The sequence below is a fragment of the Megalops cyprinoides genome, chromosome 12, assembly GCF_013368585.1.
Source record: "Megalops cyprinoides isolate fMegCyp1 chromosome 12, fMegCyp1.pri, whole genome shotgun sequence".
In the NCBI taxonomy this organism is placed as follows: domain Eukaryota; kingdom Metazoa; phylum Chordata; class Actinopteri; order Elopiformes; family Megalopidae; genus Megalops; species Megalops cyprinoides.
In genome coordinates, this window is record NC_050594.1 from 11,835,588 (window position 1) to 11,862,388 (window position 26,801).

The 26,801-nt window shown below is 47.6% G+C and overlaps 1 protein-coding gene across 1 annotated transcript; it reads right to left on the reverse strand.

Moving 5' to 3' along the window:
- Positions 1-1,065: 1,065 nt before the first annotated feature.
- tecpr2 (tectonin beta-propeller repeat containing 2) lies at positions 1,066-26,029 on the reverse strand. Its single transcript, XM_036542225.1, has 20 exons — positions 25,762-26,029; positions 24,333-24,564; positions 23,898-24,026; positions 23,057-23,188; positions 22,279-22,436; positions 21,420-21,726; positions 19,426-19,558; positions 18,614-19,048; positions 17,328-18,136; positions 16,498-16,681; positions 15,965-16,138; positions 15,556-15,736; positions 14,614-14,755; positions 13,884-14,124; positions 13,036-13,125; positions 12,062-12,295; positions 3,588-3,736; positions 3,014-3,155; positions 2,044-2,193; positions 1,066-1,437 (listed from the first exon to the last, which is right to left on the reverse strand). The coding sequence occupies exons 2-20, from the start codon at positions 24,549-24,551 to the stop codon at positions 1,286-1,288; spliced, it is 4,161 nt and encodes a 1,386-aa protein (XP_036398118.1). The 5' UTR covers positions 24,552-24,564; positions 25,762-26,029; the 3' UTR covers positions 1,066-1,285.
- Positions 26,030-26,801: the final 772 nt, after the last annotated feature.

A 26,801-nucleotide genomic window follows, 5' to 3' on the forward strand; every position in this document is an offset into this window, starting at 1 on the left:
CCCATTAACGTTATTTGATTTTTTTAAGTGAATGTTTTTTTTTCCCTGTGTAAAACGTAACATCACGCTTCACCCCTGCAGTACCTCCCAGTTCTATATCCTTAGCTTCCCCAGTTTAACACCAGAGACTACAAGCGCTTTTCAACATGGGCACGTGTGAGTGTGTGTGTATCTGTGCGCATGTTTGTATGTGCATGTGCCCGTGTGCTAGTGTGTATGTGTGCATGTATGAATGTGCGTGTGCCTGAGTGCATGTCTGTATGCATGCGTTTATGTATGTGTGCAAGTGCCCGTGTGCCTTTGTGTGTCTCGTTGGACATACAGTCATGGTGTTGCTCTTTTTCCACAGCTGTGTACAACGTCATACTTACAAAAAAAAATCATCAAACATGAAACATTCATTGCTCGTCTATGTACATCGATGTCCCACAGGTTTGAAAATGCTTCCCTTTACTTCGCATAGGGGTTTGGGTCTCTGTGGCTCTCTTTGCTTCTCAATCTGATGAACAGCAAACTGATGCCTCTCAGACACGTTCACACTGTATGCAGGGACAGCTGCAATAAAGCTGTTTTGTAAAGTGCATGACATAAAGCTAGAGGGAAAGATGCATTAAATGTATCAAACCGTTGGATATAGTCATCTACGTGATTGAGGCATATGCACTAAAGTCACAGGCAGATATAATAGTAGTGTGTGTTAGGTGGCTCACTGATAAACTAACTCAGTTTGTGACTGCCGTTCGGAATCCTCTGGGCCGGCACATTAGCGCCCCCTCTGTCTGTCCGCTGCAGTGCGCGAACGTGCCGGAGACTCTGATCACTCTCGGCACGTCTGGACTCTGCATCTGCAGACCGCTTACCCTCCTCTCTGACTGCTCTCTCTCTCTCTCGCTGTAGTGTGCTAGGTAAAAGAAACAAAACACAACATCGAAATAATACTGAACATAAAATAAGCAGCAAGCAGTTCGGTGACTAAAGAGACAGCGGTGTATCCGAGTGGCCAGCAACCAATCCAAGCCGGTGACAGGTTGTCATGGGAACAATGGACTCTCCAGGGGTGATGAGCCGGGGGGGGGGGGGGCCCGGGGGCCCCACGGTCAGTTTGCACACAGTATGCACACGCCAAACTTCAGCTGTCCATTCCTGCACACCCTCCCCACACTGCCACTGCCACTCACAACATCACAGTAAAGAGAGATGAGCAAAATGAGCACCCACTACTAACTGAAACTCAGATGGAAGGGAGTGTGGAGCACTGGGCCACAGAGGCCGCCGCCCGCACTCTCTAGATGACCTCCCACTCGTCCTCCAGGTCATCGCAGGTCGCCGACCCCCCGCTGACTTTCGCCTTGGCGACGGTGTGCAGGAAGGTTTTGGTTAGTCTGCGGGTGAGAGCCCCTGATTGGCTTACCGCCCACAGCTCATCCAGTGGAGACACTGCAGAGCACACAGAAATGAGCGAGAGTTACTTCATGGACAGAATACCACGTTCATTTCTTATATCCTAAACTGTTTTCTTTTAAAAAGTGGTTTTAATGCACTTCTGTCTCTACCAGCTAGCTTGCAACTTGTCTGGCCAACTACTGAAACTTGGTCATGCAGCACTTTTAATATTGTGACTCCGTGTATGGCTTGCACTTGTGTTGTACTCTGCCACACATGTAAGTCACTTTGGATAAAAGCATCTGCCAAATGAGTAAATATAAATGTAAGTGCATTACAATTACAGGACTGCCATAATTTACTACAATTACTTACAATTACAATTACTTTACAATTTCATGTACAGTGCTGCATCAATGTGAGAGCAACATCTCAGCTTTTCCAAGCATCCAATGCGGGCCTACCATCAGTCCCTTACACCCAGCCCCAAACCCACATGCAGATGTTACAGAGAGACCTACATACAGGCATTACAGAGATCCACAGTCACGTGTGAAACAGACCCACATACAGGTGTTACAGAGAGACACATACAGGTGCATAACAGAGGACACCGGTGAGGGCGTCTCTATGAGCCCCTGTTGTCCCCGCATCACTCACCTGCTGCCCAGGTGACCAGGCCTGGGATCTTCTTCCAGTAGTCTCCAGCGGGATTCTTGTCAGTGATGCCATAGCGGCGAGCTATTTCCCCATTGGGACAGCACACCCACACCGTCCTCAGACTCAGAACCAACTGGCTGGCCTGCAGGCCTGGCATGGGGCAAGCAGGAGGAAGACTGTTACAGACTGCTACCACTGCTCATGCTAATAATACTGTCACTGGTTCTGCTACTGCTGCTACTGATAATACTACTAATCCTGCTACTACTGCTACTGATACTGCTATTATTAATATTGCTGCTATTACAATGAATAGCACTACTACAACATCTATTAATACTACTCATATTGCTGCTACCAATATGAGTACTACTGCTCATAACAATAAGTCTGCTACTGTAAGTCGCTTTGGATAAAAGCGTCTGCTAAATAAATAAATGTAAAATGTAAATGTACTGTCACTTAAAACACTGCTACAAGAAGCGATTAACCAGACGCTTCATACAATCAACATTGTATGTGACCAAGCACAGATGGTGGGGGCACCCTATTTTCATTCTGAATGTGTCATTATGTACATGGAAGTGTACTTCAGGGTTATGTGTAATCATTTATGTGCAGGTTTACGTCAGGGTATGTGTGCATTGTGGAACGGTATAGTCCCTCTATCTCATATTCTGTTGCACCGTGTCTGGCACCGACGCTTGTTCATGTGTGGCTAGTGGTATCCTGTTTGCGCAACTTTCCATGCCACTTTATTTATGCTACATAGTAATAAAGTAATGCAATGAATGTGGCTTGAATGAAAACAGAATGAGGTTGGAATGGCAACTGTAGTGAGCACAATGGACTATGATGTAGCGGGAATGTAATTAGGCTGCAGTTAGGAGTAGTGATCAGAATGCGGTATTTGGAATGCGGTCCAGACTGCAGTTTTGACTGTATCTGTTCCCTCGGGGGGGGGGTTTACCTGGAATGTGCTCCCACTCTGTGCCCACGGGCATCTCCTCGGTGATCCCGCAGCGCACATGAACGTTGCCTCTGCTGTCCACGGCCCACAGCATGCGGTCGTTAGGGCTGGTGTGCACGCTTACCAGGTGCACCCCGACCGGCTGTGGAGAGAGACCACGCGTGAACATCGGAAAGGAATGCCCTGCCACCACAACCAGCACGGCTGAGGCTTTCAACCAGGCCAGGGCTATGGGAGTGCTAAGGGGTGCACGGCACCCCCAAATGGACATCAGTGCACCCCCAGTTGTCTCCTTACATCCCGATGTCTGCATAGTATTTATAGTATTTTTTGTGCACCCCCGTGGATTGCAATTACACCCCTCTGTATTTTCTCCTAGCACTGAGCCTGCTTTCAACACTGTAGTGCACTTTTAGCACAACTAAACATTCCGTTATTGCAAACATGTATGTTACAATACTTCAACAGATATACATAGGTAAGGGGGTTTTTCGGTTAGATTCATGCGCTTTTTGAAGGGATCATAAAGTCATTTCGCAGCGCTGCGAAGCCTTGCTCTCAAGTCTCTACTTGCCTGTTCCGGAGGCTCTATGCAGATCCAGGCCGGGAGCATCATGCTGGGGTTGAGGGGCTGCGTCCCGACCCGGAAGTACACCATCCCGTTCGCATCACACGCCCACACATTCTGACTGCCGCAGCAGATGCTGACCAGCTTCACGTGCCCTGCAAGAAAAATGATTGGCCATTTTCAGCAGCCAATCACGATTTTCTAAACGGCACAGCACCCATTCACCATACGCAAAAGAACGCCACACCCAATCATAATGCTACAGACATCTAAAATCACAACACTCCAGAAGACACAGCACCCAATCACAATTTTCCAAAAACAGCACCTAATCATAGTGCTCCAAACAACACCACACCCAATCACAATGCTACAACACTGTATGCATAATCACAATTCTACAAATAGCATTGTGCAGTGTCCCCCTCCTATAAGGTGTAACACTCTCTTCCACACTATGCCACTCCCCATTCCAAACTAACAGACCATAAATCATCCACCCCTCATCCCCAGACTTCCTGGTCTCCCAGGTCACACCCATGCCACACCTTCACGCAGATACTCTGCAACTAATCCCAAGCATGCATTGTATACTCACAGGCAAACCAACATACTGCGTACAGCACACATTCACAGACCAGCACATTGCATACAGCTCACACTCTCAGACAGAACAGCACCCTAAGTCTGCTCTCACAGAGACAGCGCTAAGCCTGTTTAGTATTTATTGTAGCAGGATGGGGAAGGTGTCGAGTGTACGGTTTATTCTTATTACGTAACTTGTGCTCTGTTTTGGTTACTGTAGCGAGGTGGGGGAAACCAGTGAGCCCTATTATGTGAAAACAATGCTGCAAAAAAAATATCGTTTCATTGGGTCTGTTGAGGACTCTCTGTGATGTCAATAAAACTATGTAGACCAGCAAAAGCCAAACAGAAAAAAAAGACAAGACATCTGGGTGTGTGCACATGAAGAAAATAGTGCAACACTTCTTTTTGCAGCCTCGGGAGCGGCCAACCACACACAGCAACAGGGCAAGAGCCAGATCAGCTCTCTGCCTGAGTGACTGGCGGGGCTTATATAACGACACAACAGCATCTGTTGCCCGGGCCGTGCCTGGTGGCTCGCCCACCTGACTGAGGGGCAGCGGTGCCAGGAATGATCCGCCCGGGTCAAGGCTGGTGACCCGTGACTATTTCGAGAAGGGACGCAAGAGGCCCAGTCTGAAGGCGGCACCTGACACTGCCTAGACCCGCATGCCGCCGTTTCAGCCCGTCAAAATGACAGCGGGGGTGAACATTCTATCTGGCCACTTCCATATGCTGAATGTGGCGGGTCAGCTCCAGTGACTGCCATATTTATGGCACAGAAAACCCCCGCCTAGCCTACAGAGAGCTGACCCTACAGCAGCACTGGTATGTCCAATCAGCCCCTTTGGGAAACCAGTAGTGTAGAGATCTGATGTTTCTGTAGCTGTATATTTGGGTACAGGATAGCAGCAATAAAGCTCTGAACAACTGTCCTACAGTATTATCACCACCCTCTCCTCACTCCCCAAGCCTAGGATATTAACACTATAATAACAGTATATTCACTGGGTATTAATTCTGTAATAAAAGTATATTAATAGTAGTTTCTGCTATAGCTCTTGTAGGATTAATCAGCTGTGGGTGACCTCAGATGAACTGCACTGCTGCAGCCGAGCTTTGGTTTGGGGGGGTGTGTGGTTGTAAGACTGTGTCATTCCGTCACGATCCAAAAAACATCCTCTGAAAGGAGAGGTGACCCGCTGGAGACAGGTGTACCCACCTGCCTGCGGTCGGTGGCTTGTATTTTGAAAGCTGACATGGCTGAGTGATAGACACAGTCACTGCAGGAACAGTATTAACGAATAATGGACTGATTATTATTCTTATTTTTTATTATAATTCATAGTATTAATTGCATAATACGTCAGATGTGAGTGTTTGTGTGTGAGAAATTAATCAGTTAAGCACAGAAATCGTGCAGCGTAGGAGGACTAAGTAATCCTTTCTGAGGTCAGGAAGACTTATGTTCAGGGTCATGACGTAAATACTTTGCTTTTTTACTGGAACTCAAATCGCGATACTGTACTCACGTTATCAATGTGACCATTCTGCAGTATTTTTATTAACGTAATCAATTCACCTCCCTTTGTTTTTCCGCAGATTACAGTGCTTTTTATCATTAGTATTATTTAGTTATTTTTTTAAATTTGGTCCATTACATTCTATCATTTGCTGGATCCACCGGGACCTGGGAAACAAGTATGTCCAATTTTGACAGATCCCTTTGTGTACATAGCAAGAAGCCAGTAGAAACACACACGCGCTAATGCTCCGCTGTGTTGTGTAAATAGTCTGGTGGCTGCCATGGTTTTCCACAGGAGCGTATGCAGTCAGAGGGCACTGATACCAGACTCTCCCCCTCACTGCCCCGCTCCACCCCGCCCTGCCCTGCCCAAGGTCGAATGCACTAGTCCGTAGGTCATAATGTCCCTGCTTGCCCACATGCCCCTGATGTAAAAGGACATCTGCGTGAGAGCTTTATCAGCTTTCAGCCAGGACACGGCAGGCTGGCACCAGCCTGTGTATCAGTCTGCGGGGGCAGGGATAACCAAGGCCCACCCATGCCAACCAAGACTCTCACTATATGGGGGACTTCCATGCCGAACCATGAAGGAACACAACTTAGACTCAGAATGGTGGCAGCGGGTGACTGAGCAGCATAAGGCACGCAGCCTCTGGGCAGAAAGCAGCTTATACCAGACCAAACCGCACGGCTGCCACAACACAGGTGCCACAAAGATTGCTGGGTAATTTCTGTATGTGAGACTTCCTTTCCTGTTCTCATCTGTGGTTTCGGGTCAGCGCTGCTGGCGCCCAGAGGGCCTGCGTCTGACCCTCAGCAGCCGTCCATACCCCTGCGTGTGCTTTTGGGTGCTCCTTTCAGTTTCACGCCTAATGCGTATGTGGCATTTCTGACTCCCTCGATGATCCCCTGTTACGATTCTGCTTTATACAACACACATCTTTTTATTACTGACAGAGATGTCAGATTCTCGGTAGCACTGGATAAGATGCTGAACCAAACCTGACTGCTGGAACTGGAGCAGGACTGGGAAGCACTGATTTACCAGGACATCTGTGATAGCACACATCACCATATTGTGTTCAAAGATACTAAGAAAACATTCTTTGACAGCAGACATGATAAATAGTATAAGCAAACATACAACACCACAGACGAACTTTCTTTCCTCTGATTTTGTGCCTTTAGTTGGAGTCGTAAGCACCTGGGCCTGTCTATCTGGGCCTTCTTCTCCCCAATCTTCACTGTTTTTCTGGGTGAAAATGCCAACACGTTTGACTTGTTAGAAAACTACTCCCCAAAGACTTGCTTTAACATCCACTGCATGTTGCAACAAAGAGCAGCCTGCAGTTGATTTTAATCTGTAGCTTCCATCTTCACTGCCAGTAAAACTGCAGTTTGATTCAGGTTTGTTTGACATGGTGCAGCATTTGGCCACCATACAGCAAGTATGTTTATTACTATTATTATTATTATTATTATTATTATTATTATTCTTAAAGATCATGCGTGTCATCCGTGTTAAATCTAACTTCTCATATCCTTCACATGAAATGGTAACAGTATAAATGTATACAGCTGTGTTGTTTGGTCAGACTGGTATGGTAGAGTTGTTATGGTGTACTACCACTGTCAGGCACAAATAACCGACCCCATTCTCCTCTGGAGGAACTGGCTGTGCTTCTCCTCTAATGATTACATGCTGCTGATTCAGCAGGACCCCTGCAGTTGTACAGAGGCCACTGTTTCCCTCTCTTCCCACAGCAAGACGCACCCACAGAGGAGATGAATGTTGTTATTTACCATCTCCTTATAAGGGGACAGAGTGCGAGGGAATCTCTGCGCAGAGTCTCTGTCACCCTGAGCGCGACCATGTGATCAGTGACACCGACACTGGGGCTAAATATGGGTCCCACTCACACAGCTGTCACTGTGTCTCATCTCACACTGTCACCACTCCCCCCCCCCCCCCCCCCCCCCCCCCCCCCGGTCCCCCAAACACTCTCTCACCTAACACCCACACCCCCGTCACTCGCACGTCAAGATCGCAGTTCCTGTCACACGGGTGTCTATTTGTACGCCCAGTGCGTCAAAAGGCCACGGCCACCCCCCAGTAAATCTAATCCCCACCTGAACGCTCTCAGCTGCTCTTTAAAAGTAAACTCCAGCAGGAAAACACATGCTATGAATTTTGTCTACACAAGTTATCTTGATTGGCTGAGGGCCTTTTATTTAGGTTTTATTTTTTTTTTATTTGGTTTCCCCTTCGCTTACATTTTTCCCCCAAATAATTTTTGATGGCATTGCCCTGTTTTGCTTAAACTGCAGGTAATTGTTTGTAGATTTGCCTGAGATCCAAGGCCACACCTTTTATGGCTCCCAAGCACACTTCCTGCGTACCAGTAAATGTTCTCAGTGTTCACCGTCATCTCACTATCTACTGTGCATACCGATGCGGTTTAGAGCTCTTCATGTCGAGCCTATAGTTCTCTGACTAGGCCTAATATGGTTGCTACACTACATTTTTGTGTAACCTCTCTCCGCACTGCTACTGCACTTTTTTGCACTGAAAAAGTTTATTGTACAGCAGACACTACTGCTGACTTATGGTGGGTCTCCATTATCTCCCACCCTACATCTAACTGTTACCATCACCATACACAAACCACACACAGACACACTCACTAGAAGCTTCTGTACATGATTCTCCGTATTCCAGTGATCAGAAAAGCTGATTACTACTTACTAAGCTATATTCAGTGTATTGGAATTTTGGACAGGTTCAACAGGTTCAGCAAGGTCATTTCTGTGTTAAGTAAACCCTGCCATTATAACATTAAATCCACCTTAAATCCACATTTCTGTCAGTGAAGCTATGAGGACTTTATCAGGGTCATTCCTGTCAGTGTGTATGCACCAACACGCTACATAAACAGGTACGTTTTCATATATAGGCATATGGAAAGCTGAGTGCATGGGCCACTCCACACATAAGCAGATGTTAGTACTGTGCAGATAAGCAGATACGTGCCAGCGTGGGTATTCATTAAGAAAGCAGACAGCTAGTCCTGATCCTTCCCAACCTGATCCCTGACATTCTCCTGCCCCAAGGTACTGATTACAAAATCTCTTATGTAATGAATTCCCTCCACACCAAGTACATTCTGGGGGTGGGGGGGGGTGGGGGGATCACACTGGGGAGGGGGTTTGGGGTCACACTGAGGAGAGGAGAGGGCACACACCAGGGTGGTGGGGGGGGGGGGTTTTAGGGTGGGAGCAAACTGAATTTAGCGCAAATCACTGCACAGGTCATGTCCATCACATCTGTACTCCTGTAGTTAGGTAGCTGTGAGGGTGCATGCTCTTCTGCTTGCTGTGCCCTGCCTGTGGGATACCCCCACCCCCCCCACCCAAAAACTGCGTCCCACCCGGGCAGGACAAATGGACACGACACATGGAAATGTGGGTCAGACTAAAGCTGGCATGCAGAGGCCTGGGGACATGAAACCCGAGCAGGAGGGGGGGGGGTCATCTGAGATGCATACCTTGCTGGTAAACAGGTCTTCAGGAACAGCACATGACCAGATGAAACCAAAACCAAAATGTTTGCAAGCCAGTAAGCAAGCTGCCAATATCTGACCAATGAGCACCACACCCTTCCTTCAGTCCTTCAGTTATTAGACAGACACAGAATTAGCATCCAGAGGATGCAGCTCCACTGAACAGGCTTTTCATTGCCTTACAAACACATCACATGATACAGTCATTTTCTACACACTGCCATCAAGCATCAGGAACTAAGGCAGCAAGAGGAAGCAGAAAGATATCAGCAGAAGAGGTTTTGGCAACTGAAGGGTTATCTGTGTATACATGGGAATACTCTGCCTGTGTATACATGTGTACAGGGAGACTGATGAATATTTTGTTCTTTCAAAAGGTTTGTTTCTGCCGTGAACTTCCTGTTTCCTTGCACCGCCTTGCCGCAACAGCTCATAACAGCCTCGGCTCTGAAGGGGGGGGGGGGGGGGGGGGGGGTAACGCCAGGCTCGCTGCTCTGTGGAGGCATTGTTCTCAGGCGTCAAAATAATGTTTCCCACAGATTACCCAGAATATGGAATTACAGATTTAGACCGGAGTGCCACATGCAGGCTGTCCCCGTTTTACACTGAGAACCTGAGAAACCAGCGGGAGCTCTCTATGTCTGAGGGCACTCCAGAGCTCTCCATCTGCATGCCAAATCAAGGGTCAGACGAGCCACAGCATGAAGGCTGTTTTCGAGACTGAGTGCCCCTTAACATTCAATGAATGAATGAAGAACTGTGCAACTTGGTCAAGCATCTGACAAATTTTTTCTGCCCGTTCTCCCACTTATGCGCCGCCTCAATGACTTCTGCACCATCTCAACCAGGTTCAAATCTGATGACCTGAAGCCCAGCACATCAAAGGGTAAAGTTTATCATTAGGCTAAATACACACAAGCAGCAAAGCAGACTCAAACAGCAAACAGCCAACTGTGTCTTCCAGCCGTAATCAGCTGTTACGAGGCATCAGAGAGGGAGGTGGAAGCTAAAGCATGAGGGAACAGCTGATGCAGCCAACACACAAACTGCATTCTCTATTAGCACACTGCTGCTGCCATTCCTTTTAACCGCTGCCATCGGACACAGTTACAGCAGTACAAACACAACGGAAATAAACAGCATCCCACTATTTCAAACTGAATTTTGCAATACAGGCCACAATCACATACTCAAAGTAGCCTAAACACTTAGTGAAGCATTAGATCTTTGAGCTGACCGACAAAAAAGGGTCATCCTTTGCATCAATAGGCAGTTTCTTCCAGAAGAGCCCTGAAATTCCTGTTTCTCAGGCAGCACAAACCAGAGGCCAGAGGCGAGGCTGGGAGCTTCCGTGTGAGCTTATGGAACATTTCAAACACAGGGAAGCCACGTGAATTTGGAAGAAATGTGCACACACACAACCAGCATGAGAATACAGTGATGGATGAATGACAGAACTAAGCCGGGACAGATTATGGAAGAATGGGGAGATGAAAGAATCACTTTGAGGGAAAAGACTATTTGCGTTAAGAGCCACCTCTCTTTCAGACAAATTCTGCAATCTGCATATAACAGGTTTAACCTGACCGTCAGGGCAGATACACAACCAAGAACGAGTGATTTAAACAGCTACATAATGTTCTCTACGTTAGCATGCACTGGTGTCATATATAGCATTCATTATCACTTTTTCACTGCAGTCCAGTAAAATCAAACAGCAAATGCAAAAGTATATTCACAGAGAACAGGTCTATAAATGTCAGTCACTGACTTTAAAATGTTTCTAAAGAAAATTGTTTGATTGTTAAAAGGAAATAATGTGTTACTTTGAATAAGTTTCACTTTGGTACCCATAGCCTATATGCATTTTCATCACAATTTAGCATCAGCTATTTTGAATGGGAACTTTATTTTTAACATTATATATGATCAAGACAGGTTTATATTACCAGCTTGTCACCTTATATAACTCACCCCTGCTTTCATGTTTTGATGGAGGGAAGTGTATATGTGTACACAACATTTACTGTATTTGTGTATCAGTGTTACCGTCTGTTTCCCATCAAAGCGCTTCACAAGGAACAGAAGGCTTTAAACGCACTTTAGCTAACAGGTAAGAAATGAATACCACTAAAGCAAGCGCGTTTGCTATGGTGCACACTGTTGATCCAGCTTCTTTATAATTACTGTGGAAGGACATCGCGTGAAATTCAACCGCCCCCTGGTGGTCGAGAATGGAACCACAACACAAAAACCAAAATTAAGACACAGGAAGAGAGACTGCTGGTATCCACTGGCTAGCAGTAATTACATTAGCAAGATTCCAAATGTCATAATGTCATTGTGACAAAAGGGTGATCACAAACAAAAATTCCAAGTAAACAAATATTCTAAAGGAAATAAAATCGTGTAAGCATCTTTTTATGACTGACAGAGCCCAAGCACACATGAAAAACCACACACGGATTTCCAATATTAAACAGGTAAAAGATCTTCTTGCACCTCTAATGAACATAGTCAGGACTGTTTCCTATACAAAAAACACAGAATGCAAGCTTTCCTATCTCACAAACAAATCACAAAAATGCCCTCATCCACATACTGACAATTACAGAGGAAAACATTACAGCGTCCCTTTTAGCAGTGACAAAGTGGCTCCTGCCATTCTGCCGGACACAGACAGGCACATAAACCCCGTCTATGGGTCGTCTGTCTCAGCTGATGGACATCCCAGGACATGGAGGGTAATAGCCTACAGCCCCAGCCTACAGTAAGATGCAGGTATAGCAGCCTAGCGCAGTCGTACTCACCTAGCTGGCTGAGGTCCAGGGGCGTCCAGTGCATGCCGGTGGGGCAGCTGGCCGTCAGCGTGCGGATGTGGATGCGCCCGTGGGCGTCCAGCCCCCACACGGCGTCGCCGCAGGCGGACAGCTGCGTCAGCTCCACCTCCGGGGGCAGCTGCACCGTGGAGGGGCGGAGCTGAGCGTCCCGATCCCACACGCAGAACAGGTCCCTCCGACTCTGCCTCAGCCACAGGAAGCTGCCTGCAGAGCCAATCAGCGACGTCAGTCATCTGCCAATCACCCATCATCCACGCATTACGTTACATTACTGTCATTTAGCAGGCGCTCTCGTCAAGAGTGACAATTACATAGGTTACAATTATCACTTTTTCCATTTGTACAGCTGGATATTTAATAAGGCAATTCTGGGTTAAGTGCCTTGAGCAAGGGTACAGCAGCAGTGCCCCAGCGGGAATCGAACCAGCAACTTTTCAGTTATGAGTGCTGCTCCTTACCACTATGCTACTGCTGCCCCATCAGTGCATCAATACATCACTGTATCAATACATCCATCAATTAATCAATGCTCCCATCAATACATCACTCCATTCATTCCAACAATCAAACCATCAATAAATCAACCAAATCATTAACAAATCACCTGATCAAGCAATGTTTTAATCAATCCATCAATACACCGGTAATCATCCATTTTGCACTGATCATAGTGCCTGTTATTTCACAGTGGATACTTTCAGAGTGAGAATTTCAGAGATGGGAAACCCCATTAAAGCCAGTAAGGGAGAAAGAGTTTCCCTGCTCATTCTCCAGGTTACACTCCTGGACAAGAGCGGGACACTAAAAACAAACCCAACAATGAAAAGCAATGAAAGACAGCCGGGCCTCTTCAAGAAAGCAGGTTTGTCTCAGAGCAGGGTTTAGCATGTTTACACGGAGTGATCTGACGAGCGTAAGGTTGGAGCAAGGCGCTCAGGACTCACCCTCTCCTGTAGGTGCAGCGGAGGAGAAGACGAAGGCCCACTTAGTGGCGGATGCAGTTCCCCTGGGCACCACCTGCTCCCAGTATGTTCCTGCAGAGCCAGAATGACAGGAAACATCACAGCCACACTGAGTACAGCACCAATGCACTTATACACCACCACACTGAGTACAGCACCAATGCACTTATACACCACCACACTGAGTACAGCACCAATGCACTTATACACAGCCACAGTGAGTACAGCACCAATGCACTTATACACCACCACACTGAGTACAGCACCAATGCACTTATACACCACCACACTGAGTACAGCACCAATGCACTTAAATACAGCCACAGTGAGTACAGCACCAATGCACTTAAACACAGCCACACTGAGTACAGCACCAATGCACTTAAATACAGCCACACTGAGTACAGCACCAATGCACTTAAATACAGCCACACTGAGTACAGCGCCAATGCACTTAAATACAGCCACACTGAGTACAGCACCAATGCACTTCAACCCAAACAGCCACACTGACTCAATGCAGCACCAATGCAGTTAGATACAGTTACACTGAGTGCATCATCAATGCAGTCAGACACAGCCATAGTGACTCAACAGTCACGCAACAATACTGTTCACAGCCGTTCAATTCAGGCAGTCAATGATCCAAAAATCCTCAAAATATTCCCGTAACTGTAACATCTTTAAGGTGTCAGTTGGTGAAGCAAACAGGTTCGATTAAACAAACATATTAAAAGTGTCAGCTAGTGAAACAGGATGTTCGCTTGAGTTAAAAGACTCAAGCAATGCTTCTCAGTTTTAGCCAGCGAGGCTAAAGGGTGCGGTCATACCAACGAGGCTGCCTTTGGCCACGTGGAAGTCGTTCCTGCCAGAGGCGATCCAGACTCCGCTGCTGTTGCTGCTGACCAGGCTGGGCTGGCACTGAGGCTGCTGGGACCAGAAGGCCACGCGCAGCCGGTCCGCCACCCTCTCCACCGGCGCCTTGGTGGCCGTGGCGACCGTCTGCGTGGCCTGGATCAGCGTCTGGAACAGGCTGCACTGGTCGAACACCACGTAGTCCGTGATGCTCACCTGAGGACAGGTGTGGAGGGGTGAGAGTGCATTAGTACAGAGGCAGGTGTATTAGGACAGGTGCTTTAGACCAGATGCGTTAAAGGCAGTCATGAAAAAAAACTCCCTCTGCTGATTTTTACAATGTAGCAACACGTGAAAGTTTCAACCAAAGGGTTTAACAACAGAGATCTCTTCTACTGCATTGCAGGACTCATTTTAACATTGAGGTCAACCGACCCACTGAAACATACAGGTGTAACGAGACACCTAGTTAGTTTTGCGGCTAGTTATTTATCATAGATAATTTGGGAAACTTTAGCAAGCTAACTGTTATATTGCTGTGTACTACAGCTCGCTAGCACATTGTTTTATATCACAGAAGATGACTTTGAGCAATAAAAGTTTAACTGACTCAAATCCTCATACAGAGACTGGGTTCCGCAGAGTGAGCGGGAATGGAGATGGGACGCCCCTCTTGGGTATGTTCTTCCCGAATCGGCTGCCTACCTGCCACCAGTGCTCGTCCTCCCCCTGAGGCTTTGTGGCGGTCACTCCCGTCCTGAACCACAGGTTCCCACTGGTGTCCAGGGCCCAGGCTGTCTGGTGCTCTCCCAGGGCAATGCACACTGGCTCCAGACCCTGCCTCTCACTGGAGAAAGGAGGGAGGGTGAGAAAAAGAGAAAGAGAGAGAGAGAGGTGCGGGCAAAAGGGAAAGCTTCAGTTTGTATGGGGTCCAAACCTTACTGGGGGTATTAAATGAATTGTACTAATTACCATACCACCAAAATGCTAGCGGACATTTTAGGTATATTCTGCTTTGTGTCAGCTCATTGCAAATGTGATCATACACAGTATGACACAGCTGATATATCTGATGTATTATACAGCTGAAGTATTCTGATTGTATTATTATGCAAATCAAGGGTATTTGATGCTTTGCCGATTGAAATTAAACAATACAAAAGTAGGGTTAACTGACTGGACTAGTATTGCATACCTTACACAGCTACTCTACGAAGAACAAGTTAGTGTAAGAGAGGCCACAGAGCTGAAATTTACTTGGCTGACACACTTGGAACAGGCTGGCAACACCACACCGCCACACAGCACTGCCTGATAAGGAAGCCACTCCTAGCTCCAGTGACCTTTAGCTCAGAGATAAGGGGGCGGTGCAGAATCAGCCGTTTACTGTTTAAAAACGGAATACAGACAGCTCACCACTTGGCACGACTATCTACAGTAGTAATCAATTAAAATACCTTCAGGAAAGCATGAGAGTGTTTATGTAATTGTGAGTGGAGTTCTACAGGGCTGCTACAGGGAGCATACATGTATTGTGTGCGTGCGGGCCCAGGCACTCTGTGTGCAGGGCTACGTACGCAAGCGTGCATTCACGTGGCTGTGTGTGTGCGCGAGTGTGCACATGTGCGCAGTTGTGTATGCGCATACCTGACTTTATCGTACTTCCACTGCTCCCCCTCTGCGCAGAAGCTGTTCAGCCCCTCCCTGTAGAAGACGCCTCTCTGCTCGCTCAGCGCCCACACCACGCTGCCCCGGGCACTGATCTGCGCCAGGGGGCACGGGCAGTCCACCTTCACCGAGCGGGCGCAGGGCCGGTCCACACTCAGACCTGCAGCAGCACACACACACCGGGCAGAATGCAGTGTGAGTGATTGATGGGTTTACATGTACAGGGACAGGTAGGTCTCCATACTAGCTCACCTGCCCACAGGTAGAGGTCTCTACACTAGCTCCCCTGTCTGCAGGTACAAGTCTCTACACTACCCCACCTGTCTGCAGTTAGAGCTCTCTACACTAGCTCACCTGTCCACAGGTAATGGTCTCTATATTAGCTCACCTGTCTGCAGGTACAGGTCTCCATTGGTGCGGATGATCCAGGCGGTGTCGTCACTGAGGGCCACGAAGGCCGCCTGGGTGAGTGCTTCGTACCAGTGTCTCTTCCCTTTGATGGTGACCTTTCCACACGCAAAGGCCTTGTTCGTCTTCTGCTCCACCTTCCACAGTAGAGTGCCTGAAACCACAACATATACACACAGTGAACCCGAATCTCAGCCGTATCATACACTCACAGTGAACCCTAATCACACCATACACTGACAGTGAACCCGAAAGGAATATATCCTACAATATATCAATATCATAAAGCACCATGACTGAGCCCAGGTGACAGCAAAGAAATGTAAATACAATTAAACACAGGAAGCCATATGCTGAGACACTCCACCCTGAGGTTATGAGAGTCCACGGCCACACTTTAAAGGTCTTATCTGTGCATCTCGTGCATGACAAATTGCGTACATTACGCTCTGCTTTGGAAGGCTTCCCCTTCAATTCCCCTCCTGTCCCTGCTGCACTTCCTCTTTCCCCCACCTGAGGGCGACACTGCCACTTGCTGGACGTTGTCCTCGAACCTCTGCCAGCGCAGGCCCCCGTCAGGCAGGGCGCTGCAGAACAGGCCTCCTTTGAAGTCCAGGCACCAGATGAAGCGGTCGGTGACGGCCAGGCTGAGAATGCCGCACCCAGGGCCTGAGTACCCCATCCAGCTCTCTGCCAGCTGGGGAAGGGGAGAGCCAGTCAGACAACCGTGCAGGGGTGTGTGTGTATGCGTGTGTGTGTGCGTGTGGCAAGCAAATAACCAGGAAGGGGTGTGTGTGTCCCTGTGTGTGTGCACACGTGTATTTCATGTAGAATTTAGTCATTGCTAACACAAACAATACAATTCAATGAAAAAAGAACTGTAATCTCTAAGAGCACAGAATACTTCCTATGAGTGTTTAAATGTAAGGATATGTCTGATATGCACCACTTCTGAGAAAATGGAAATTGACAGCCAAAGCTTAAGACATTATTATATTACATTACAGCATTACATTACAAGCTTAAAGCATTATTACATTATAGTTTATTATATTACACTACATTACAGTGATTCACCAGAATAAACCTCTATAGAGCTGCTAGATACCACCCCGACTGATGTATTAAAATAATTTATCCAAAAGCGAGTAGCCTATATATTGTGGTAGGAGAGGTTTTGGGGAAAATGGACCTAAATTCTGGCCGTCTCTCTTACCATTAAGCCAAAGCCAAATTTTTTCCTTCCGCTGACTTCAATGTACAGTGCATCTCTACAGATTACAAAGATTAGCTATTCAGATCCAGCCACTCCTCACAGAGGCCAGCAGGTGTGGTGCTCTTACCTGGTCGGATTTGTGGAGGCCGGCCTGGTCTCGGGTGGCGCCGTCCTGGTTGCGGGCCCCGTGAGCGGCAGGGGCGTGTGTGGCGTCGAGGCTGGCCACCGACAGCGAGTGGGGCACGCCGGGCGCGTAGATGTCCTCCTCATCACTGGAGGCGGAGAGCTCAGCCTCCAGGGGGCAGCCGTGAGGGAGGAGGTCCGCAGAGGGATGAGGGAGCTCTGGGTGCTCCACAGGCTGCTCTGAGCCTGGTGTGACCTCCTCCTGTTCGTATGCGTCCGCTTCCGGCTGGTCTGCGCAGTCGCCCTGCTCGTCCGCGCAGCTCTCCTGCTCAGCTGCGGCCTGCATGTATGCAAAGGTGCACTGCAGCAGCGAGTCCACGTCTGGAGTGAGCAGCTCGGGCTCCAAGCTGTCCGCCGTGCGCAACGCGTCGTCTCCACTCTGCTCGGCCCCCGGGCAGCACTGACCCTCCAGCCCCGGGAGAGACAGGGCCGTGTGGGAGGGGGCGGGGCTCTCCTCGGGCGGGGTGCCGGGGGCGGGGTCGGGCGCCGGGCTCCGCCTCTCCAGGGGAGGGGCCGGGGGATGGTCCGGCGAGGTGAGCAGGGTGAAGGGGTCGTTGCCGTGGGAGTCGCCGCTGATGGAGCCATCCTGGTCGGGGGACTCGTTGCTGTGCAGGTCCAGGCTGCTGCCCAGGAGGCTGGTGCGGTCGGACGGCAGCTCGCACGCCGGGGTGCTGGTGCCATCGCTACCTGCCCCGTCCTGGCTGAACACGCCCTCCGACCAGCTGCTGTGCTCCGACAGCCGGTTCCCGCTCTCTGCACGGCAAGCACACGCCAAAGATACGCATGAGAAACACACACATTCAAGCTGTGATACTGTTGTCATCCCATCAAAGCAAGGAAACTGGCAACTCTTACAGTGGAAACATGCTACTCAAATAAAAGCTATTTTCAAAGGCTTAAAGAGCAAACCGAAACGTGGGAATCCGCAAGGTGACATACATTTTTTTGCAGCGTGCAGACAGCATGTTTTTACTCTTCTACTTGACCAGACACACCTGCAGAAACTTCACTTGTATTTCTTTGACTAAGCACAAGTATTTCTCTTTCAATTTTCATTATAACAAGAAGGAAATGTGCAGTTTGTAAAAAAATTATAACTTCTGTATGAATGGAAACACATCCATAGAAACAAGATGCATGCATGGAAGGAAATTACAGGCAGCAGTCTGGTGTGTACAGCATTGTGTGTGAGATACACCCCTCTCTGTGTGCAGTCCAGCCTGCTCTCACCCTGCCTCCTCCTCTTGCTCTTCTTCTTCACCTTGATGGCTTTGACCACCAGCTCCTGCTGGAAGTCCTCCTGGGTGATGGTGCTGTAGCGGCTGGAGGACATCTCGGAGGCGGACTGCTCGGTGGCGGCCGCCAGGCCCAGGGCGCTGTCCCACGACGTGACGGAGCTGCTGCGGCTCCGCGACTCGCTGGTGCCCGCGCTGCCCCTCTGCCCCGCCCCCTCGCCCACCTCAAGCTTCTCCAGGACGATGACCCCGCCCTCACCCACCTCCTCCCCGATCTCCTCCCCCTCCTCCCCGACTGCCTGTTTGTCCTCCTGCTCTGTGATGATGGCCATTGTCCTGATTGGCTGGGCAGTCTCCACGGCGCCGGTGGGCGGGAGAAAGGTGGTGGGATTGCTCAGTGGTGATGTCAGACGCAGAGACAGCTCCGACACTGGCATAGAGGGGGGAGAAACAGGAGTTAAGGGATAAAGCATCTTCTGACACGGCAGTAACTTCCCATTTACTTATTTACCAGAGTCTCTTATCCTGAGCTACTCACACAGTTGTCATGGCAACATACATATAGGTATACAGTAAGAACTGATAAAACAATGGGATAGATACAATGAGATACACATCAGTGATAAGGCATTCAGCTACAGAGAGTGCTGGCAGCACTGTAAACTGGACCCCATTTCACTGAGTGTGCTGGCTCATTGACTCCCCTACAGTCCTGGGTGACCACATGGCTCTGTATCACAGCACTGCAGGTCCTCTGCATATGGATACAGCGATGGAGCTGTTAGCGCATTCAGCGCAAGAGCTTACAGTTAGTGGCCAAGCCTTCCGGACGGTTGGAAATGCGTATGATGTCGCGATCTCCCTTCAGAATAAAGATCTCGTTCTCGGTGCAGGACACAGACACGATGTCACCACAGCCTTCCAGTCCTCCAATGATGGCCTGGGTGGACACGGAAAACAAGCTGTGGGTGAAACGTGTGAACTAACAGCTAGAGCAGAAAACTGAACCGTGTCTCACTGTTGCCGGTCCGCTACAGTTTGTGAGAATGAGAACCACCACAAAAGGCTGGAAATAATTACTTAATTACTTCACTTCACTAGTTTCACATTTTAAAAGCTTTATCAAGCTTTTATCACCCTGGGCACAACAAACTTGTAAGTAGCCCTCACTTGTAAGTCACTTTGGATAAAAGCTTCACCAAATGAATAAATGTAATGTGAATGCAATGTGCTCCTACCAAAGCTGTCACAGAGAGACAGTATCTGACTTAATTTTTATTTTTACCCGAAACTGAAATGTCCGGTACTCTCCGTTCATTGTAGACCTGTTTCACACATAAGACACATTAGTTCTTATGTTACTGGTGTTGTAATACTTCATTGAAAAGGTCTTTATTTTCAGTATGTCACCATGGTTATTGACATTTTCTCTCTGCTGCCATTCAAGTGGTCTTACAATATGCACAACTGATCCTTACATTACATGTTGCACTGGATCACAGCCAAAATCAGTAAATATATGTGTAATGTAATATAATGTTATGTGGAGTAATGTGAGGTAATGCGTAGGGTTTCACCAGGCCAAACAACAAAAATAACAAAAACAAATTACACCCCCACCCCCCAAATGACTATGAGTCAAGTCATGGTCAAGTCAGCCAGTACATGTGGTCAGTAGGCTAATTTCATGTTTAGAAACCATATTTTAAGGAAGTTCTGCTTTGTCATTGCTGCTTTTTCAATGCTCAGTTCATTTCAGTGAGCACTCAACAGTTAACTGAATTGAGTCTGGCATGAAATCTGACATGAAAAACATGTATGGATGACATACATGAATAAATAAATGAAAAACTGCCAAGCTCATTAGTACAGTTCACTAGTAACAAATGAAAGCAAAATTTCAAAGCTCACTGTCCTCCCCGCACTCAGATTGGACAGAAACATTAATGGCAAAGGAGATGACACAGCTCATGCAAGACCACTCTCCCTTTTACCAGGGAAAAGGCAGGAAAATACACCAACAAGAGGAAGAAATAAGCAGGGTGTGACAAAACCAGCATCTCAAACGCACTATTCATCAGAGAAAGCCAGTCTGAGCAAGCAACAGCAACCACAGAGGGTGGAGCTAACAATGCCTTCTCTCAGCTGTAATAAAAGCCATGTTGTCTTATCCAAACAGTCACTCAGTGCTGATATGCCACTAACACAATGCTGGTCTGGGACTCATCTCACAAAGTAGTGCTGTTAAAACAAAGCCTGCCATAAAACATGCTTAAAAATACAGCGCTTCTGAAGCACATGCCCATATGTAGTATCATAGCGGGGGCAGCAACTTTATTTAGCAGCAATTGACAGTTACAAGCTTAAATGCTAATAACGATAACCTTGTTTCACACTAGTCTTCCCCTTTTTGTGTTAAAACCAGTCCAGCACACTGACACCGTGCTTGTTCCATTACATTACATTACAAGCATTTAGCAGATCCATCACAATAGAACATAAGTGTATCCATTGAATTTAAATCAGCAACAGTGTCAGACCAGGCTCACAACACACTCAGACATATTCCAGGTGAAAAAGGTGTATAGTGGGGCGGTGCTGTGGTCAGGGTGTGATTACCTGGTTGAACCAGTTAAGCACGTAGACACTCTACTCGTGCCAGTTGAAAAGAGTGTACAGTGGGGCAAGGCTGTGGTCGGGGTGGGGTTACCTGTATAAACCAGTCCAGCACATCTACAATGCACTCACTCCAGGTGAGAAAGGTGTATAGCGGAGCATGTTTGCGGTCAGGGCGGGTTTACCTGGTTCAGGCAGTCGAGCACGTAGACGCTGTACTCATTCCAGGTGAGCACCCAGCCCTCCTTCAGGAAGCAGCTGACCAGGCCCAGCTGCCTCTCAGTGGGGCGGTAGGCGCCGGTGGAGCCCGGGCGCGGGAACAGCTCGAAGAGCGGCACGTCGCGGGTGAACAGCTCCTTCAGCAGGTAGGTGTCCTGCACGGATCCGCGCACGTCCGCACGCCACAGACGCAGCCCCGGCCGTGCCGCGTACACCAGCAGGTCGCTCTGCTTGCACAGGCCCGGGTGGAAGCACGCCCCGAACCTGCCGTTGCTTCAGCACCGCAACAAAACCCAGCGCTGAATCACTCACACAGGCCCTAAAACATTCCCCGCTTAAAACCACAGACCAGTACAGCTACACATTAACTCTCCACAGCATAAAAACCAGCTCACAACAATTACTGTGAGAAACAGCCTATAATAAACAGTTAGCATAAGGGCTTAATTATTTGTTGCTATAAAAAATAGAGTAGATCATTGGTGGCACCAATCTGTTTCAACAATGTTTATTTTGTAAACCACTGGGGACCATTCATTTTTACTACATCTGCAACACAATTAAAGACTGCATTTCTGCTGCTCACGGTACCTCCTCAGATAGTTTAGAATAAGGTGGAGGTTTAAGGGGTTGAGTTTAGAGGGTGGAGATTAGAGGGGGAGGATCAGAGAGGGAGGGTTAGACGGGGAGGGGTGGAGGATGGAGTGAAGCAGGGCAGGTTTAGAGGGTGGGGATTAGAGGAGGAGGTTTAGAGGGTGGAATTTAGAGGATGGAGTTTAGAGGGAGAGGATTAGAGCGGGAGGGAGGGAGGGAGGAGCTCAGTACCTCTTGCGGGGTTTGGAGCCCAGCTGCTGCATAGAGTTGTCCTGCGTGTAGAAGAGCAGGGAGCGCTGGTAGGAGGAGACCAGCAGCACCTTCTGACTGTACTCCAGCTGCACTATGGGAGACGGCTCCTCCAGCAGCAGCACTGGGCTGCACACTCCCTGCGTACACACACACACACACACACACACACACACACACACACACACACACACACACACACACTGAATTATATACTGCATTTGGTCTTGAAAACAAGTGATCATTTTTAACAGCCTACACAATATGAGAAATTATGTGCCAGAAAACATGCTATCTAATCTTCCAAACATTTTGATTTTCCATGCTGTTCTACAAATAGCTGCTTAAGCTAGCTGCCAGCAAGCGTGTTTGGAGGTACATTAATGACTACATTTACATGGACACAATGATGCAGTTATTGTCAATACTGCAATTAGGACAATACTATGATTAAACTGTCTATGTGTCTCTGTTGTTTCCCAAATTCTCCTGTTTACACGTATGTAATGGATAATTCAATTACAGAAAGAAAATAGGAGGGGCAAGAGTCATTTACCCCAGAGTAACCTTGCAGAACCAGCCTACTCGTGTTCCCTGCCCTGTTCTGCCCCTTTCATTCAGGTGAAGTTCCACTGTTTGCCCCCCCAAAAGAAAGGCGAGTGACAAGGAGACCGGCTGAATGGGACCTTAACGTGGTCGGGGCAGGGACAGGGGCTTCATTCACAGCAGTAGTTACGATGTCAGACTTGTGTGAGCCTACCTGGTCCAGGTCCACAGCCGAGTACACAACTTTCCCTTTGTCATCCCCGGAGAAGAGCTTCATGCCGTTGGCACTCCACGCAAGGGCTGTGACCGTAGCCTTATGCAGGCCCACCACATCGAAGCGCCTGAGCTGTGGGGACAGACAGGAACATGCAGCCGTGTGACCACAGCAGCGGGGGAACCTTGGGCTCTGTTCAGTCCTCTCCGTTTCACCACTGAATGCATCCATTTATATGGATGATGTATTTTTGCTGTGATAACGCCAATGTACAAATAGGTTATTTCTCAAGTTTGTAGTGTTTACAGTTACAGCCAGACTCCACTTACTGTGAGAAGTAAGAGTACGTTTTTTTTCTCTTGGTAACTTAAATTCACTTTGCAACTTTTCTCACCAGTTCCATCCAGAATAATCTAGTCAGGGAGGGAGGCTGCATAGAATCATTTTGTGGTTATCTGGTGGGACAATTTTTTACTTCTATGTTTACTTGGAAAAATAATTAAAATTGGGAACTGCATAAAAGAACCTCATCAAATAGACTGTTCATGCACTTGATGTTTACAGTGTAAGCACTGATAATATGCTTCTTTAAAGACTGAACTGCTTAAACATTGCCCGGCTCTGACAAGTTGTGCTCAAATAAGGGAATCAAAGGGATGTTTTTGCAACTAGCTTCCTGCATTAGCCCATGGTGCCGCCTGTGTGTATAGGTCTGTGATCTAGCCCCTGTTATTTCCAAAGGTTGCATGGCATATCAGATCTATCTGTACGTCTGCCTAAGTGACTGACTGTCTCACTCACTCACTCAATCATTCATTCACTCCTTCAGCGATCTACAAACCTGCTTGTTCCGTCCTGGCAGAGGAGACACCAGCTGGAACAGGGCGACCCGCCCAGATGCCGTGCCCACTGCCACCAGGTCATCAAAACAGCTGAGCAGCTTCACAGCTGTGATGGGCTCCGTCTTCCCCTGGGGGAACAACGACCCACACACACACATGCACATGTGCACATGCACACACACAACCATACAAACACACACAGACACATGCACACACACACACACACACACAAGCACACAGATAGACACACACACACGCAGGCACACCCAATAGGAGACAATCTATGACTTTGTGCCAAGAGATGATGCTGCACTTCTTCAGTAAATACAAATGTAGTTATTGCCCTCAAGTGGACAGTCACCATAAATTGTTTGCCGTTAAGCAGACGCACTGATCACATTTCACAGCACTGAACACTTTTCTACCACACGCACCTCCAGGTTGTACTTGTTCATCTGGCTGAGTCTCCTACAGTAGAGATAGAGCATGCCGATGCTGCTGCCCACGGCGATGTAATCGCTGCTGGTGTCCAGAGCTGTCAGATACACCACCACGGAGCGAAAGCCCTTCTGCACCTTGGCGGGGATGGAGTTTAGCAGGTAGTAAAGCGGACAGAATTCCTTCAGGGCCGGCGGCGTGCTGTGGCCAGCCATGGTGGTACGAGGGCTACGGAAACAACGACAAAAACAAACTGCACCATGAAAAACTGTCAGGCTTGGTGTGCTTAGCCGTCCACCCCTATCGTATCATTCAGCTAGAATGAAAAAAAAAAGAAATTATGCTCCCTAACTAGTTAATGTCAGCGGGCTATTTACATATGCCAAAAAGTCGGGTGCCGCCTAAACGTAACTGGAGCCCAAAAGGCTTTTCTGCTGACATTTGCAGTGACATACAGCAGTGTTGGAAACCCCAGCTTCTCTAAAAGAAGTGATTTGAGTCTCCGAGTATGAAGCCGGCCAACGAATTTATATGGCTAATACCGAAAATAGATATACTCGCGAGATACTCATGCACCTGCCTCGCCAGAATAAGTCACATTTCAATCCAGTGCGCTGCCATCACAGATGAATGGATATGTAGCTTAGCTATCCAAGCAAGAATAGTTCTAGTTACTCGTGCTGTAGTCTTGATACTATTTCACAAAACATGCACTTAGCTTCAAGCTGAAGTTAAATGCGACCGCGGAGCAGTGCGCACTGTAGCTAAATGCACGCTAGCCAACGTTAGCGGGTTGCTCGCACACGCCCCGATGTATCCCCTGTCATTTACAACAACGTCGTTCATTTCAGTAAAAGATGCACTGCGCTTCAAGCATATTTTGCTGCCTATCTAATGAAGAATTACCTCGCTAACAGCTTTCTATATCTAGCAAGCCAAATAGATGCCTATGGCTCTCGGTGCTGATATTCGATAAACGTCTCAAGCAAACTTGTCAGGAGAATATGAGGTTTGAGACAGCTGTCCATGTAGCTAACGCCAGATAACGAACTAACGACGTCTTAAAAACTTGTCACTTACTTGGGATATTGTGAAATGCCGCTGCCCAACCACCTAACAATATAGCTGAGATTTTATCATTTACGTCAGTCACCTGTCAGATCATCGATGATTAAATCTCCAATACAATAACTTGAACATCATGCAACCGAGACAGCTAGACAGGTAGCTAACGATATTGCTACCTCAGACGCCAACATTATCATATTCTATATTATTCACTAAACAGTCAGTGAGCTAACACTAGTACCTAGCGTGCTAGCTTGGCAAATTGTTACACTTAAATGCACAATAACATTGAGGAAACGTGTAGCTAGCTAACCAGGCTACACTGCAGCGAATCAGCTGGCTAGCAGGCTAACTTACATTGAATTCAAGTCCCTTCTCTTACGAATGATTTAGGCAATCCATTTATCGACACTGGGGTTAGAGAATGTCGCTAGCTTTGTAGCTAGGTTGCTACGTTAGCTAGCTCTTCTAAAACGGTTAAAATCGTGGGTTCTTTCGGAACTGTTTCTCTTTCACTTGATATCAACATAGCCAAGAGGCTCGGCTGGTTGACTGTTGACACCCGGAAATGATGTAAACGAGCAACAAGGCAGCGTTTTTGCGCTATAAACGCAATGCGACTGTGGGTGCGGTTTTAGAGTTTTGATCTAATTTTTTGGCTCCTTATTGGATCCCATGAACAGTGGTCCTCTTGACCTCCAGTTGTGGTCAGACTTCAAAAACACAACCTATGGTAACCTCTGCTGGATTTGCGAGCCATTGTCCAGTCCCGACGTAGACACACATAACCGCCTGAGCCTTGCGTTTTCAAGGTGCTCATTTATTCTAGCGGGTTTAACGATTTGCATAAAACATACGCTACCTACTGATGCTATTATCTTTTCTTCCTTTTAATCAAAGTAGCATCGACCATAAACTACAGAGCTAGTTGCCAGAGGTCCTTCTATCCTTTTCAATAATGTTTGCCAGACAAATACATATTATTTCAACCTGTGCTTCAGAAAACATAGGTACGCATTACACATCAAACTATGGAACTTCATTAACTTTTACACTGAACACTGTCAAAGTCACACCGTAGCTGATGTTCACACTGAAAAGCTGATGTTGAATATCCGGAAAATGTTTCGGGTCACAATGCAATGTGTATGTGCAATGAAGGTGTAACATTGATAAACATGTTATTATTTACAATATTTATATGAGATGTCTTAATATGAATTTCGTGTGACTTCCTTCCGTACATTATTCATTGTTTTGTTTCAGTAATAATTTCCTGCGTATAAACAAGCTTGTTTAGGCCTGTCCCTGATGAAAATTAATTTTATTTAAGCTTTTGTTAGTGAGTCATCTATTGTAAACGCAACTACATGTTTTCGATTCGTGTTGTCACAGTG